The sequence below is a fragment of the Thunnus maccoyii genome, chromosome 16 (assembly GCF_910596095.1).
Source record: "Thunnus maccoyii chromosome 16, fThuMac1.1, whole genome shotgun sequence".
Lineage (NCBI taxonomy): Eukaryota > Metazoa > Chordata > Actinopteri > Scombriformes > Scombridae > Thunnus > Thunnus maccoyii.
In genome coordinates this window covers 22,473,516-22,491,969 of record NC_056548.1, presented here as the reverse complement: position 1 = coordinate 22,491,969, position 18,454 = coordinate 22,473,516, and the positions used below count along the sequence as shown (strand labels likewise).

Genomic DNA, 18,454 nt, shown 5'->3' with positions numbered 1-18,454 from the left:
TCTTCTTTAAAACTATGTAGAGCACAAATACAGGCCTGTAGTTTAATTTTAGTCAAGAAAAATTTAAAGCAGTTTTCAGATGTTTGGATCTCTCAAGATCACCTTTCTATCAAACCAAAACTAAGAATGACGCTAATGTTGTAGTGTCTTCAAGGTAATATTCCAAAGAACTACAATATTTCATTCAGTAGGGATTTGAAGAGGCTTTAGCAAGCTGTATATATATATATAGCTTTTATCACACAGCTACCAAAAGGTTTTTTTTCCCTAATGCTACTCAAACATGAGCAACTCTAAAACCTTGAATATTTTCTCTCTTCCCTTTGACGCCTCTTAAATGGAAACTAAGGTATGAAATTGAGTCATCCACACAGCCCTTATCTAAGCCTCAGCTGTTAACCCCTTATTTCAGGGTCAGGTCAAGGGAAAGCTGATGTTGATGAAATAATGTGGTGACCTTTTACACATGACCTGTCTCGGCAGAGGCAGCACATGCAGTCTTTGGCCTTTACACCTCGCTGGTTTTATTGAACAGTTCACAGCCATGTTGATGATAATAGTAAAACACTCAGCCCGCATCGACAGCGACAACAATAAAATGGCCACAAAGTAGAATGTGCTCTTGTTCAGACGTAGAGCCAATTATCGCCCTTAATTAAGGGTTTTGATGAATGCAAGCCAATCTGAGATGATAGAAAGAATGAATTCACAAATTGTAAGATGAATAGATGTATTGTTTAGTCGATGAATAGATGAATGATGAATGATGGTGGTAAAAAGATGTGTCTCTTGAACAGAGACAGAAAAGAACAAAGAAAGAAAGAAAGAAAGATACATAGATAATGATTCCTAATAAGGTTAACTTAATAAAACAGTTTAAAGGTTGTTACTAATGTCTTCATTAATGGCTAATAAATTGTGTGTTAATGCTTTATGGATCAGTAATACACCATTAATAAGGTTAAGGTTAGTAAACATTAACAATATTTGAGCTGACAGGTTTTTAAAAAAAATCCTTTTCTACAGGATTATAAATGCACTAAAAATAAAAAAAAAAATAAATGCAGTACAGGAGTAAAACAGATAGACATAAAATAAGACAAACAATAAAATAAGAAAAAGATGAATAAATAAAACAACTCTTAACAGTAAGAGAATACAACATCCATAAAGATCAAGGCAGTAATATGAAATCACTAAAGCTTGTCTAAATGCAGTAGCTGACAATCAATGTTTCACTGACACCTCTGGTTGACAGTTTAAAGTCTGTTTCTTCTCTGACTGTTGGCTGTGGTCAGAAATGTGCTGTACCACACCCAGCAGTGATGTCATGGGGTCCTGAAGTACATCTATATGTCACTGCAGCCAGGTGACAACCACTGGTGGTCAAAACAAGATTTCCAGGAGGTGTTAAGTTACTCTTTAATTGCAGCAACTGAAAATTCAGTAATGGTGTCAGTACACATGTTAACATGCAGCTACCTATGACAGTGATTTGTGTGAGATAGTGTACCTGTGACTGGCAGAGAGTTACAGTTTGTTGCTTTTCTTGCTAGTTTGTGGAGAGGGAGATGTGTCTATATGTGGAGCCCAAGGCCCAAGGAAGAGGCTGGTTCAGAGCTTTCAGTGATAGCTACAACCATGGCTAAGATATGTTTTCCCAAGGTCTCGAAACCCCATTAAACAATGAAAAAGTCCATTTTGGTGTTCATACAAAACAAGCAGGTCGGCAGTATAGGAGCTAAACCAAACTGAAAAATACTGAAAATTAATCTCCAAATTTTTGAAATGCTGTTTTCCATGCATATATCCATGAACACAAGCCCTACACAAATGGTTCATTTAATGCTTAAGTAGGTAGAATAGTTCCTTCACTGTACCACAGACATTTAACCATCAAAACACAGTATGCTGCTAAATCTACAGCTAAATTGTCTTTGATAGGACACAAACTCTACTTTGACATTCACTAAGTCACTTAAAAGCACACACCAAACCTATTCTCCCTCTATCCTAGTCCTCATCTGCTCTGCCCATTGTTTTTTTTTCCCTCTATGCTCTTTCAGCAGTTGTTTTCCACTCCAGCAGACCCATTGAGCTACAGGGGCTGGTTGCCATTTGCCAAAAAAACTACACATCAAGCAAATTGTGTGGCAAGCTTTTTTATGAGGCTACACAACAGGGGGTGGGGGGTGAATCCAGGCTCTTAAAAGGCATACCCTCTCTCTCTCCCTCACTCTCTCACACTAGCAGGAAGTACTTTATCCTTGCCAATGGTCCCTGCGGCCCAGGTATAACACCTCGCTCAGCTGTGCTTAAGGCGTGAAAAAACATCCGCCTTTATCCTGCCGTAATGTTCCAATTCTTATTTTATAGCACCATAAACATATCGCAGGCCTAACGTAACAGTGTTGTTGTTGTAAGTAGTCTATGGGGTTTTAAACATGGACAAGTAGTAAAGAGGGAACAGCAGTCAGGGTGATTCTGCTGGACTGGAGAGAAAGGACCAAAAAAGTGCAAAGGTAGTAAGTAGTAGTTTTAGAAGACAGGATATTAAAGAAAGAAAAGGATGTAATGAAGGGTAATTACAACAGGAGGGAGGGTTAAAGAAAGATGAAAGGGATCAAATTGAAAGAAAAAGGCAAAGGAGAAGGAAAGGGGGAAAGAAGGAAGGGTTTTGGGTAGGAATGACAGGACAAAAAGAGGATGGTCCAGATGCATAAAAATAGAGGGAGAAGGAATGAAGGATGTAAGAAAGGGAAAGAACAGGAAAAAAAAGGGATGAAAAGAGGAAAGATGAAATAGAAGTTGGACAGAAGTGGGAGAAATTACATGAATGTATGGGGAATCAAAAGGACAAAATTAAAAGTAAGCATGCATATGGAAAGAAACAGCAATGTGGAGGAGGAAGTAAGGGAGGAGCCAACCATAGCATTAAGCAGCAGTGTGGATGACTCAGCTGAACTGGAGGAATGGAGCTGAGCTGAGCTGGGCAGGTGGAGGTCTACAGCCAGATACAGATAGTGCTGAAATGTCTTCCCTGCATCTAGGACAGCTTTGGTTGCGTGGAACTACTCTGCTGTGCTTGTTTGCGCTGAGCTCAGCAGTAATGAGCTCTTGCTAAGTGTGGATCCTTCCTACTTTTGTTTTGGAATTAGAAAATTACAAAAGTGGCAACTAGGCCCTGTGCTTATTGTTTTCATTCAAGAGAAGATCCCAGAGTCTTCCCATCTGACATAGTATATAATATACTTATGTGTTTTGATTCATTTCATGCATTCATTTCATGCATCCCTCACCATAGTGGTCAATAAATATATATTTTCAAGCTGTTGTCACTGTTTTGGCATAAAATGGAGGCAGCAGTGTTGTCCTGTCTTTCATGCCCATCACTTTATGTTTTAAATTACTGGGCAATGGTGAGAGTGAATCAAAACACTGAAAACCAAAACAATGAGCTTAAAGACACTGAAATGCTCCATAGAGCTGAGTGGGACTGCAGAGTAAGATGAAAATTCAGTGTACGTCCATCACTATTAGTAGCTTCTTTCATATTTCACATAGTCATTTCATCCATTGCTAATATAAAAAGATATTGACTAGTGTAGCTTTAACCTTGGAAGTTAAAGGTCTTTTGACTACAGATTTTATTTGCTAAAGCTCTTTTTGAACAGCAGTCGTAGGCATGTTACTCCCTAACAGTAAAATCTTATTCATGGAAATAATTTAATTATAATTTGTTTCATTTCATCTTTTATTACTATATCCCAGCATTAATGACCTTGTAAAGTCCTAATATTAACTGATAGGGGAGAACAGATAGCACTGATGTGTGATGTCTGTGGCATCTTTTTGCTTGATAAGAGGAGTTTTTATGTCAAATACTTCCACAAAGAGGAGCTAAACTTTTGCGCAATGTTTAATCTCAGCAATTTTAGTGTGTGAGAGTGATTATGAGGAAATTAAACCAAAGGGTGGGGATATTTATAGTTTTTGGATAATACTGCAACAGTCTGGTATTAAATGAGGTGGCAACGTGTTTTATTGGAAGCTATAATATTATGACAGTAATTAAAACAGTAATTGTTAGACTCTTCATTACTGAAAGAAAAAATATTCTAACCCTTTGAGTAAATTGCTACCACCAGTGTGAACTGTTATACTTACACTGGAAATGTTGCTAGACCAATAGCTAGTGGCTACTATTGACTTTTTCAGCAAGTGCATGACTGTTCTCTTCAAGTCTGACTTTGAACAGGGTTTAATGAATAAAAATGGATGGGGAGGTGTTAGCAAAGCCCACCTGGTCTGGGCTTAAAATCCCTGTTCCACCTCTGACTACAAGCTGTGTGGTTGCTTGTTAACCATTAGATCTGGCATCAGGGGCATTATGCATGGTAAAACAGAGATAAAAAGCTAGGTTCTGCAATGTTTTCTGTCTGCCTGAGAGACTCAGACCTATTAGCATGGCTTTATGCCATCTGCTGTGTAAGCCACATTAGCTTTGAGGTCAGCAGTAATGGGGCAGTAGTTGAACTACCATTAATACTCTTCACTTTGTGCTTAGAAACCAGTGATTCTTAACTGGTTTGATTGTATTCACCAACCATACAGTGGGCTGGGATGTCATGTAAGAGTGTCTGTTTAATTGAGATATTTAATTAAATGATATTCAGTATCAAAGAAACAAATTGTGCAACTGTCATGGTATCGTTTAGTGGATGCATTGTATAATAATGTGAGAATATGAAGATATCACATGTTTAAAAAGTGCAGTGTAAAGAAAAGTTTTTTAAACCCATAACTGCTTTTGCATGCTATTTTGTTGGCTTATCTGACAAGGTTTTCCATGTTTCAGGCTATTTAATTTAGACTAGCTTGCATTACGGTAGCATGGGAGGCTTTAGCCAGAAGCACTGAATACAATTTTCTAAAATAATTGGACTGCCTACTTTTAGATATGTATCTGTGACCCATATTTGGGTCCTATCCTCTTTGAGCAACACTGCTGTGCAATTTTACATTGTTTTTTTGTTTAAACACTTCTAATGAGAGTGGATAGTGGTAATATAATGTAGTAACCTACTGATATATGCACCAATTTACTTGCTGCTTTTACTTTTACCAAGTCAATTAAAAGATGCAAATAGCTTTATTATCAGGATTTTGGTGTGTAATGTGATAAAAGTAAATGAGAATTGAATGACAATGTTTTTTTGCACAAATTAATTTATCACCAAAACAGTAGCTCTTTTGGTGCTTTTGATGATACCACAGAATCTCCCTCAGCAGATCAGGTTTAGTCAGTATAGAAATGTAGATGCTTCTTACCCATGTTGGCTTAAAGGTTCAGGTTCAAAGATCGTCCCTGAACTTGAAAACAGCGGCAGATAAAAAAATCACCACAAGTTCCATTTAGTAGATGTTCTTGAGCTTTTGATCATATCACATTATGTTCATCACCATGTAATTGTAGATCTTTGGGATGATGATTGAAATTTTGCTTCCAAAAACAACAAAACATTGTTTATCCATAGACATAACATCAAATTAATGACACATTTCTTACTCACTTTTGTTTTACTCTTAAGATGTAACATGCAACATCTAAATATAATAGAAATCCAACTGTCAATTGTACATTTTTTTGAGTAATTTTCATCAATATTTAACAGTTCATTTTTAGGACATTTTACAAAAAATTTGGTGCAATTTGATACAAATTACAAGGAAAATGAGGGAAAAAATGTTAATATTGTATATTAATAGTGATATCTAGTGGGTAAGTACTCACTTAATATATTAAGCTTCATATTTAGTTCTTAATTTGCAAAAAAATTAAATGAATTATATTCTTAACAATTCTTTAACAAACAGAAGATAACTTACTTTTCAGTGTGTCATTTTGTGTATACCAAATTGCACAACCCTCTCTGTAAAATGTCCTAAACTTAATAATTAATTAATAATTACTCACAAAATTTCCAGGAAATTTGTAAAACATTAAAGGACCTGTACAATAAAGCATTTTAACTTCATTCTTAAAGGAATAGTTCAATATTCTGGGAAATACACTAATTCATTTTCATGCCCTTTAGCTTAGCTTAGTACAAAACCTGGAAACAGGGGGAAACAGCCTGCCTGTCTCTTGCCAAAAATTGCAAAATCCATCTAGCAGCACCTCTAAATCTCACTAACTAAGTCATTATAGCTTGTTTGTTTAATCTGTACAAAAAAAGACTCCAGGAAGTACAAGAAATTCAAATCACCGCTATCAGGAACTGGAGAACTTTCACTTGCAAAAAAACAATATTACCTTGAAGCTACACGAAACTACTAAAGAGCTAGCCCAGAGTAGTGAATATCATTTAAAAACATTGGAAGTTGTTCACCCAGTGTATCACACATGGTCTGACAGGGCTCTGCTGCTAGCGGAGCCGCTGAGTGAAGACTGCAGCTGAGTTATTAAGAGCCCTGGCCCCTTATCGCGCGGCTCCAGCTCGACCTGGAAGCCCTGGTCTTGTGTGTTGAATCATTGCCATGAATGCCCTTTTTCCCCAGGAATAATGCATGTTTGTGGCCTGAAGGCTTTGTCCAATATTTAATCAAGTGAAATGGCCTGAAATAGAACAATCTGGTATCATAGTTCACTGTTCTGTGCATGGAGGCAATCATTTGTCTTGAGACAAAAAGCTGAGAGCAACTAATGGAGATCACATTGGCCTCCTGGCTTTGTCCTCGACCGGAGCGAGGAAAGCTAGAGTTGATTAACACGCACACAAACTCCTGTGCACTCACATCCGTGTGTACACGCGTACACAATAAGGGTTTGGGGTGCACCAGCATGTACTGCTGTATCAGTGATGAATGTTGGCAGAAAGCCAGACACAGTGACAGCCACTGGGAAGAGGAGGGTGCCATGGGAGGAGAAGATTACTGTAATGGAACTCAAACACATGCACAAACACACACACACACATATTTATACAGTATACTGCAGACACATATAGACATGAGTACACGAATGCATACTCATAGAGCAGCATGCACACAGACCCTTTCCCTCGCTCACACTATTCATGTAATGAAAGTGTAATGAAACCCAGAAACACACACACATACACACACAGGCGCCCTGGGCTGAGGGCTTGGCAGAGCAGAGTAGATAGATTAGTGTAATTGTCTCGGCCAAGGAAATCATCTGCCCACTGTAGGGCTTCAAATACTGGCAGCGAGATCCAGCTCAGACACAAAGAAATTAGCTACAATGAATGAGTCAGTTTGGAAGAGTTCACAATGCTAACAGCTCACACAGTAAAGAAATAATCGTATGCGAGACAAAAAATCCACTGATTTGCATGGAAATGTATTTTGTAGGGTCAGCATGCAGCGGAACAGAGTCCAACATATGCCAAACACATTCTCAATATCTTGATTGTTCCTTGTATCTATGAATTATAAATGATGACAGCTTGGCTTACATGATGATTGTCATGTTGACAATGAAAACTAACTATGCAACGCGAGTGTCATTGGCTGGAGCATCCGGTTGGATGGATTTTGTTTAGGAACATTCTAATTTGGTGTGTGTCCAGGGGGAGTCATGTAGCTAATGGTTTCTGGGAAGTAAAGGTTTCTGAGGTGGGGAAAAGAGAGAATGTCACATATTCATGTGGATACAGGGCGAAACAGCAAACAAACCCTCAAACAAGACACATAATAACTGCCCATTCACAGATTTTCAAAACACATCCAGTAGTTATCCAAATAAATAGTTTAATATTTATCAAACATTGTATTATTCTGATAATGTAGCTATAACACGTTGACAGAGATAGAAAATAGACAGCATGGTTTGAAGCAGATGTGAGGGGCAGGGGATGTGTATTTCGTTGATTTACAAAAACAGCAGAGACAAGTCAACTTTAGTAATAGAACCGAAAACTACAACTTTGCCTCATAGGGCTTTACAAGGTGCACAGCATACAACACCCTCTATCTAGACCCTCCATATGGATATGGAAAAACTCCACAAAGAGCCTGAAAACCTGGAAAAAAGGGAGAAACCTCAGGAAGAGCAAAAGTCCAATAATATCTGTCTTCCAGGACAGACACAGATGCAATGGATATTGTATAAAGAGCGAAATAAGAATCGTGAAAGAAAAATATAGAGAAACAGAATGATAAGTATAACTATTAAAAGTACAGACTGTGACAAAAGAAAACTCTGAATAAATGAATGGTGTATGGCTACATAAACTATGCCACGCTATAGCCCTCACCCTCCCCCTTTTGGGAGATTTTAGAGCAATGTCATTGACACAACATGAGGGAATATCTTTTGGAAGAATGGTGTTTGTCTGTCCACAGAGTTGCACAGCTTTGATCATTAATTTGGCACTTCTACTCTGTCTTATTGACAATGCTGATGAATGATGACAACAATTTCTTGCTACATGGAGACGTTTATACTTAACACATTAAATGATATTTAAAGACTTTCACCCAGAATGAGATTTGACTCCTTTATAGATTCCTTTATTGTAGCTTATTGTCCAGTTTACAATAAACAGAGTGCCCTGTAGTGGCAGACCAACAAATATCATATAAATCAGTGTGTATGTCTGCCAATGAGAAACATAAAGAACAACTTTAAAATAATATGTCATTGTTAAAAATCCACTACCAGCCAGGCACTTTATTAATGTTATTGTGAAAAACTAGCAGTACTAAAACTGTGACTGTCACGTCTCCATGTCATGGATATAAATCATATACTAATCAGACTACAGGCACTTACACCAAGGATACATTAATATTTAAGAGGCTCAGCCATGTGTGTGTGTTCTATCACTTTTAAGCATGATTATATTAACTCTTATGTGTGTGTGCATGCATGTACCATCTGCCTATGTGAGTGACTAAGGGCACTCACACTGTCCAAATCATCAAAGAATCACAGGGTGCCAGCTTTCAGGGTCAAGAAATGTTCCAACAATCCAATAAATATTCATAACTGTTTACTCTGTCTCTCTATTATATGCACACACACACACACACACACATATATATATATATGTATATATCAGAGACATACTGTATTAATGAGTTAACGAACAGCAGCCTCTGTTTGAGAATATGACAGTGTTTAAGCCTGCAAGAAAAAGATGAACCCAGAATGTGCCGGCAATAGACTAATAATAAAACAAACTTCCTTTTTTTTCACAAAGATATTAATGCTTTGCTGACTAACGCACAGCCACACACACATTTATAAACAGAAATGAAGCCCAAGGCCGCAGCAATAATATGGAGATTAATTTCTGTCTGTGTATGTATGTGTATACAAATGTGGCTGCTTGTATCTGAGCTTGTAGGAGCAGGTGACATTCGCTCCTGTCATTAACCTGCACACTTCAATGTCACTTTATGTGTCCCAGCACAGAAATAATGGCATTGTGTGTGCGTGGGTGCATGTGTGTGTGTGACTTTGGCGGCCAAGGTTCGCCTCCTTAGTGATGAAAACATCAAGAGAAGCAAAAGGGGAGAACACTCATGGTCAGCCAGCGTTCAAATGGTCCTATTAGTATTCATGGGGTCATATAGATGCTCACACACACACACACACACATTCTTACAGCGTTGTACTGTTATTCCACTGAGGGCACTCTAATGACCTACCTGTACATCCATTCCCTGGCTCTTAATACCAACCATTAAACCTGAACATGTCTTCTAACCTTCACTTAACTCTAACTCTAAACCAGATGCTTAACCTGGCCAAAACAGCCCTCTGCTCCACTCAGTGCACACCAGGCCACGGGCTGTGAACTAGCCGCCCTCACTGGTTTTAATGAGGAATTCCATTAGCATTTTAATGAGGAAATCCAGGAAAGCTGACAAACCATTTTAGGGAAACTGAAGGGCAGATGTGCAAATTCCCTGGTCAACGTGACAAGTCTACAGTGAAGAATAACAAACTGAAACACAAGTGGCAAAGAACCTTTGTATTTGTCTAAATGAATATCCGGATTGATTCACTGTGAGCTGAAAACAAATTTTATGTTTCATTGTGAAACCTGAAGACAAAACACAAAATATTTTGTAATAAAGAACACCTGTACTTGGGTGCAACTCTCCAGTTTGTACACAGAGGAAGGGAGTCTGCCTGAAATGTCCGTGCAATAATACATCATTTAATTGGAGTGCTGTCCTGCTGCTGTCTTCTGGGTTTTTGTTTTTGAGGATTCAGCACCCAGCTATACACAATGGAGCTGAGCTTGTTGATTCTTTATCATTTCAATCCTTACATATTGTAGGAGAGTAGAAAGAATTGTAGTAGAAAGAAAGCACAGGGTTAATGTAGTATTTATAATGTGCAGAAAGCATATGTATTTGCTATTATCACACACTAGACTCCTTTGCCTTTGCCTGAGGACATGTCCACCTACTGTTATACAAAGGAATATAGCTAACATTTTACCCAAGTCATATGACAATGAGTGAGTACGGACGGTAGAGTTCTGTACAACAGCAATAATCACTATTTTTATATTAACCAAGTATCAAATGACTATTTGTATGTAAAACGGGTCGTGCATAGTGATGAACCTACAGAGAATGATCAACCAATTTAGCGCTTTAGTGTCTTTTAACTCATTGTTTGGTTTTACGGGCCACAACTTGACTGTTTTGGTTCACTCACACAGCTCTCATCAGTTTTGTTTCCAGACGCAGCAGGCAGCTGTTTTCAGCGCCAAATATTTCCCTTAGGAGTTAGTGGAGAGGAAAACAGAGCTAAAAGGAGAGTGAATATTTGACTTAAATTTATCAGGTTTACACAAACATGACTCCAAATAAATGCGAATGTTGCTCCGTTACTGTGGGATGTGTAAATAGACAACTGTTTGTCTACAACTGTTTCAACTTAAAAAGTGATTATATGTCAATGTTGTGTTTGCGGATTTTATTTTATTATTTTTTAAAAATACATTTTATTTACTTTTTTGCTGCCCCCAAGTGGCCAGAACATCTGTTATTGCAGGTGTAACATTTGCACTGAGGGCAGATTATAATGAATGAGCAGGTAGGGCTTCAGAGTTGTTGATGAACATCAAATTGGCTGTTCTTGTGATTTCAATATGACTAATACGCCTTATTTCAGACCATATAAATGACAACTATACAGTAGTTTGAGGAAATTTACAATGATGTGAGTGTATATATTGTTCCAACATGATTGGTCCCAATGGGAATCCAAACCCTAACTTTCCAGTGCATTCCTCTACTTATTGCGCATTTACATTGTTCGTCTAGTTGTTGATGTTCACAAAGATTTAATATTTTGTATTTCCTGTCCACAGAATGATCCCCCCATCGAGCAAGAACTTCCTGGTCAACAACCTAGCAGCAGGGACCCAGTACGACCTCTGCGTGCTGGCCATCTATGACGATGTCATCACCTCGCTGACAGCAACCCGTGTGGTCGGCTGTGTGCAATTCACCACTGAGTCAGAGTACATGAGGTGTCATTTTATGCAGTCTCAGTTCCTCGGTGGGACTATGATCATCATCATCGGAGGGATAATAGTGGCCTCTGTGCTCGTGTTCATCATCATTCTGATGATACGGTACAAGGTGGGTCTCTGTCTCTCTTAATGCACTCTGGCCAGAAAGTAGAGAGAAGAAGAGGAGAAGAGTTTTCATTATGCATGTGAATTGGCATTATTGGCATGGCAGCCATGTATATGCCTGGTCTAATTCTGATTAACTGGCACACCCATGATTTTTAGTGCTGTTAGTGCTTTCATGCTAGGTTTTCGCTACAGTAGACAGACACTCACAAGCCATTTTCGACCATTTAAGATATAACAAACACCCAACCAAATTCCATCGAGTTTCTTTGTTTCTACATGATGATTATCTCCCATTTCCTTTTTTTATGGCAGGCCATTTCTGCCAAGAAAAAAAACAGATGAAAAGTTTGGAGAGATATTTATTTATTTTTGCATTCTGCCTTCATTGCATCATGATAGTGTTTAGGGTATTTTTTTAACATTTTTTAAAAAAAAAAACCATAACGTTGTGGTGTTTACTGTTGCCATGACAACAAAGGTTGTATAACTTTAAGGAAGTATAGACCACATATATTCAAGTGATCATTTTAACCCAAATCATGATCTTTCCCTAAACCTAACCAGACCTTAACCAAAGTTGTTTTTTTAACAGTGATTTCTAACAGTTTTTGGAAAGCCAGAGTCCATTACTATGGCTGCTAGATGCCGCAAACGTAACTATAGGTTGTTTTTGCCAGCCGGAATTTTAGACTTATACTGTTGTTGTTTTTTATGAGGATGTGTTGTCTTACAGTCATAATTTTGACTCTATATCATCATTTTATTTGTCCTAAAATACAGCTAAAAAAGTGATGTAGTTTTTCACTTGCATACTCGAAAGGGTTAATACGCAAACAAATCAGTACAAGAAAAACACTCAAAACCTCCTTGTTTCCTTCTGTGTTTTTCTCAGGTGTGTAACCCCGGTGAGGGTGGTAAAGGCGTTTCAATGTCGATGACCAACGTTCACTCACAGACCAATGGGCAGCAGTCGCAGGGATGCACTGTGACTCCTAGCGCCTCTAAACACGGCTCAATCGGATTAGAAGACCACTCAGGAGTCACAAAGAAAAGAAGCGGCGGAGCAGGAGGAGGGGGCAAGGATACGATGACTCAGTCGTCCGACTCTTCCCTGCCTGACTGCTCCACAGCCACATCGGTACTCAGTCAGACTTGGACAGCCAGAAGCCCGACAGGTGGAGCCGAGGAGCGAGAGAAAGCAGGTGAGGAGAGAGGATCTTTGGCCTCGGAGAGAGCTCAAGCTGGCGTCTTGTCACCCACCGCCTCCGGTTCACTGACCAAGCCAAAGCGCAAGCCTGCTCCGAGTAAGCCAGGCTCGAACGCCTCAGCCACCCCTGAAAATCTCCCCTCTTCCTCCCCTCGCCCTCCGTCCTCCTCCTCCTCCACCACCTCTTCTGCTCTCCTCACGTCCTCCACCCCTCTGGAGAACCTCAACACCAACCGCAACAACTCCACGTCTCTCAACCAAACCCCACCTCCTTTCACCCCTCCCCCTTTCTCCAGCCCTTTCGCCACCCCGAGCCCTGTCCCCTCCATCCGATTCAGAGAGACGCCCATCCTGCGCCGGGCTCCTCGCGCTTCTTCCTCCTCCTCCACCAAGTACCAGACTCTCCCTGTGGAGGAGGGAGGGAGGAGCAGGGCAAGGAGGAGGTACTCCCTCAGTGAAGGAGGCTCAAAGACTCACTTGTCCCATCAAGGAGGAGGAGGAGGAGCTCCCAAATTAGGGCGCATAATGCGAAACAAAAGGAGCCAATCAATGAGCGGGATGCTACTCCCCAAAGAAGGGGATGGAGACTCGGACAAAGGGCGGTGTGACTCTGACTGGATCTTAGAAAGCACGGTTTAAACTGGAACGAGACAGAGACCATAAAATAAACTTTGGTTTATCCGTTATTGTTTATCCTCTATGAGTGTGTGTCTGAGGTTGTGTGTGTATGTTCGTTTAAATTTGTTTATAAGTGTATGAATGAAGGTAAAAGTGTGTTTGTGACATATGAAACAGAGCGTGTGTCGTTACTGTTTAGAGTGTGCGTTTTCGGTGTGTATGTGTGTGTTCATGTTTGCACTTTTGTTTATAGGTGTGTGAGAGGATGATTGTGTGTTTCTGTGTGAGAGTGTGACTTTTTCTTTTTCAACCAGTTTTTTTTTTCTTTTTTTTTTATTGTCATAACTTTTTGCAACAATTCTTTGTATTCAGTTTACAGTTTTTTCCACTTTGACAGTTTCCTATCTGTTTCGCAGTCGGTCATTCAGCGAGTGGATAACTTGCCTTGTCACGTTGCGTCCTCGAGTTGTCTCGTTGGTTCCACTTTATAGCACAAAAGAAAATAAGACAATGGGCTCGCCACGTCATTTCCCAACTCACACTCACCTTATCTGAAAATACAACAAAAAGGGAATTATTGCAGGAAAAAAAGGAATTAAGAAAAAAAAACAATACAAGAACTGAAAAGCACACCATTCTACGTTCACACGCCCACAGAAAGTGTGTGTCCATACCGTGGCAAGAGAATAGCAGTCGGTGCCTTCTTTTGCACAGACCCTCTGACAGATGATATAACCGGATTTAGGACTCCACCATGCTCCGCGAACAAGGGATTAGGACGGAGGGGACAAAGGAAGAGAGAGATTTCACACATAGCCTTTCTTACCTACTGAGGAAAACAGACGTTTCTTGACATATACACAGACACAAACTGAGACATAACGTAACAAACAGATGAAGACTTTAACAGACCTCTTATGAAATTGATATTTTTTAAAGGGAAGAATAAAAAAAAGAACATAAAAACCTTGTGAGCTTTTGACTGATATTGGTATACTACAGCCTGTGTTGGTCACGAGCTCCCGGAAAACTTCTGTACAGAAAAAGACAACATGTACTGTGTTGTTATGTTGTGTAAAATAAAAAGGGATAAAATGAAAACTGGAAATGTGACAAGTGTGTTTTATGTTTAGAGTTGACTTAAATCCATGGTTATATAATTAATGGAACTAAATCTATTAAATTTGTTATAAATCAGTTTTTAAGTGCACACATGTCTAAAAGATATTTTGGCATACAGAATAAGTGAACATTTGAATTTTTGTTCTTGTTGTGATTTGATGTATTGATGATAAGCTAAAAACCCTGAACCTAAACCCACAAACACATTATCTGGCTGTTTATTCACAATTCTTCCACTTTTCCCTGACTGCAAATGCATTCATAGGAGTGTAACACTTCAGAAAAAAAATGCTGCCATGAGGCTTTGACAGTGTGCCAATGACTAAGACTCATGGGATTTGTTGTTGTTGAATGCTAACAAAAATAATCATTGTTTTATCTTTGTTAAAATGCTGATGAATTTACAGTAAATGTTATTATCTAGTGCAGCAGTAGACTGTTTAGCAGCTTTTTAGAGGCATCAGTAAATAAAAAAGCTGCTTTGGGAAAACCAGTGGAGCAGCACATGCTTGTGGAATGGAAAGTAGACTAGAGATGAGCAGGACTTTGGCTCTCAGCAACTACATGAGGAACTTAATAGGAGTAGCTAGATATAATGGTTTTATTGCTAAGGTTGCTTTTACACCTGTTCTGTTGGTCCACACTAACATAAACAATGACACAGTACATTGTTACCTTTTATTTCTGGTCCATTTCATGCTCACACTGACCTATACAAACAGAACAAGACATGTAAAGAAGGCTTTACATGGACTGCCAGGTAACTCATTAACTGGACAGTTCTGTTAAACTGGATCATCATCATGGATCCACATGGGGAAATCAAATTCTGGTGGCTGATAGCAGGTCAAGCTGCATTTTACCACACCATGTGTGTTAATTCATCTTTCTTGGTGGTCCAAAAAGCTCAAGAAATAACTTTTTTTTTAATTGTAAGTTATGTTGCAAAAGAGGATGGACAGATGAGGTACAAAAGGGGCAAAAAGAGGCGTTTGTACTGTTACATTAAGAGTAAGGGTTAGTTACATTTCACTTACTTTTTATCAAGAAACTGCTCAAATCTAGTACAAAACAAGCAAAACACACTGCTGTTTTACCTCCTTTTCAGAGGTCAGAGAAAATACCAACACTGGTAGATACTTGTTGCCATGGTTTACGGATCATTTTTTCATAAATATATACAGTTTGCTAAGAAAAGCAATTCCTTCACAGCTCCCACGATCAGCAGATAGGCTAAATAGCAGCTTATCTTTTGAATTGCTGCTAAATTTACATCCTTCACAAAATACTTGAGTTGGTCTTTTTTTCTTTCAATCAATCAATCAATCAAACTTTATTTACATAGCACCTTTCAAACAAATCAAACACAATTCAACGTGCTTTACAAGTGATTGGAAAAATGTAGGATGTTGAAAATGGATTTAGAGACTAATGTAAACCAAAACAACCAAATAACCATTAAATAAAACCACACAATTATAAAACACTTCATGAAAGACAAAAATATCAATATTTTCCGCTCCTCTCAGATCCTCCTGAAGGCTGTTCCAGTGGCTCGGAGCGTAACGGCTGAAAGTAGTTTCACCAAATGTTTTTGTTCTGCTTTGTGGAACAGCTAAAAGAGAAGAGCTAGAGGATCTGAGGGGCCTTCCTGGTTCATAAACCAAAAGCATTTCTGAGAGGTAGCTTGGTGCAAGGCCATGTAGTGCCTTATAAAGCAACAAAAGAATTTTAAAATCAATACAAAAACTAACAGGTAGCCAGTATAAAGACATAAATAATTGTAATGTGTGCTCTCCTTTTGGTCTCAGTCAGCATCCGTACAGCAGAATTTTTTATTAAGTTACTTTACCTGATTTATTGCATTCTTTGTAGACCAGAAAGGAGAGAGTTACAATACCATATTTTCTCTAATAGTGGCCGGTATTCAATTAAAAACCAGGTTTCCAATAATGGCCGGGGGTGTGGTCGACATGAAAAAATAAAGGCCGGCCCCAAATACAGGCCGGGGAGGGAAAAAACAAGGATATATTGAGGCTGTATTCAGACCAAATCAGGTGTTGCTGCGCACCGCTAAAGGGTTGTACGGTGGTGTGCGGGGGTTTGTGTGTGTTTATTTGTGCTCTATTGATCTGATTCACTGCTTTCTTACCAGCTCCATCTCTTCATTCACTCTCTAGCCCCCTCTCCCTCCTTTTCTCTTGTCTTTTTTAAAAATGAGTTGGGAAACCGACAGCAAAGCCTAACTTTACTTTATATGTTATCAAATGAAAAGAAATGTCTGCCCCTCACCTCTTGGTACCTGTTATAATGTGACTGAGGTTTGTAGTAATATACAAGTGCCACAAGATGGCGGTAGCTATAACTGAAGTACCATATAAGACCTGTGCAAGTGTCAGTGACTAGATTTTCCATAACACCAATGCCACAACACTGTAGAGAGCGAACATGGCACCCATCAGACGGAAGTTTGACGTCAAATTCAAAGAGAGAGTTTTGCAAAATGCGGAGGAAAATTAAGGAGCGAAAACTGCAAGACCTTTTGACACTAACCCGAAAAGAATCAGATACTCGAAAAGACAGAAACGTGAGCTGCTGTTAGCTGACAAGAGGAGAGCACGGCTAGCTGGAGGAAGAAAGTTAGCTTGGAGCTAGAGAGACAGCTGATTGATGTTTGATATTTGACTGTGCTGTTAACTGGCTATTAATGTTTATATCCAGCGTAATGTTACCTCAGATTTGTTTAGTTTTTAACTGACACTGGCCATATTTCGCCTCCTGTACTTGACCGGTCATACTTCACACAAGTTATATTGAAATGTTTGCATAATGTTTCACAATAAAAGTCAGGAAATTAAGGCTTTTATTTTATTAATAGAATAATGCAGTAACAAAAATTTAACAGAGCAAACGGAAGCAGATCAGAAAACAGGGAGGCTTCATACTAAAATATGAGCAAATATACTTATCAAACAGAGGGAATTAGGAATAAAGGCCTCTCTCTAATATAAGCCTGCTTCCAATAAAGGCCTGGTACCCTCTGCAGTTGAGGTAAATAAAGGCCCCGGCCACTATTAGAGAAAATACGGTGGTCTAGCCTACCAGTTATAAAAGCATGCATCAGTCTCTTTGTGTTGCTCAGAGAGAGAAATGGCCTCACTTTGGAGACATTCTTCAAATGATAAAATGCTGTTTTTGTGACACCCCACACATGAGCCTTGAAATTAAAATCAAACAAAAATCACTCCTAGATTTCGTCCTTCTTGGCTTGGTTTGGGCCCCAGTATATTCAGTTTGGAGGCTTACTTCGCTCTCTGAGCTTCTGAACCAATGATCAGTACTTCTGTTTTATCCTGGTTGAGCTGCAAAAAATTCTGTGACATCCAGGCCTGTATGTCTAAAATACAGTTAAAAAGTGAGTCAATCGGCCCAGTGTTATCAGGAGACACAGCCACATAGAGCATTATCAGCATAGCTGTGGAAAGAGATGCCTCCTGATGGCTCTGCCCATAGGTAAAATGTACAAATTAAAAAGTAACAGTCCTAAAATTGATCCTTGTGGTACCCCACAGGTAACCTCATAGTGTTTGGAGGAGTGGTCATAGATACCATTTTTTTCCCCCTCAAAGATAGGAGGTAAACCAGTTAAAAACAATCCCAGACAGGCCAACATGCTCACTTAATCTATCTAAAAGAATCTGGTGGTCAAGGCAAAGGTCAAAGGCAGCACTCAGGTCAAGTAGCACCAGAACTGAAGGCTTGTTGCTGTCAAGATTTGTTCTAATATTGTTCACTACTTTTAGCAGGGCTGTCTCTGTGCCATGATGTGTCCTAAAACCTGACCATTTCTAATTTAGTGTTTGAGTTTAAA

The 18,454-nt window shown here is 39.1% G+C and overlaps 1 protein-coding gene across 6 annotated transcripts in view; it reads left to right on the top strand.

The window, feature by feature from the left end:
- Positions 1 to 14,140, top strand: part of lrfn5a (leucine rich repeat and fibronectin type III domain containing 5a) — a 166,788-nt gene extending 152,648 nt beyond the window's left edge. For all 6 annotated transcript variants that reach the window (XM_042388543.1, XM_042388547.1, XM_042388542.1 and 3 more), the window contains 2 exons: positions 11,364 to 11,637; positions 12,529 to 14,140. In XM_042388543.1, the coding sequence (XP_042244477.1) occupies positions 11,364 to 11,637; positions 12,529 to 13,482 (1,228 nt within the window). In that variant the 3' untranslated portion in view covers positions 13,483 to 14,140. The remainder of the gene's footprint in view (positions 1 to 11,363; positions 11,638 to 12,528) is intronic.
- Positions 14,141 to 18,454: the final 4,314 nt, after the last annotated feature.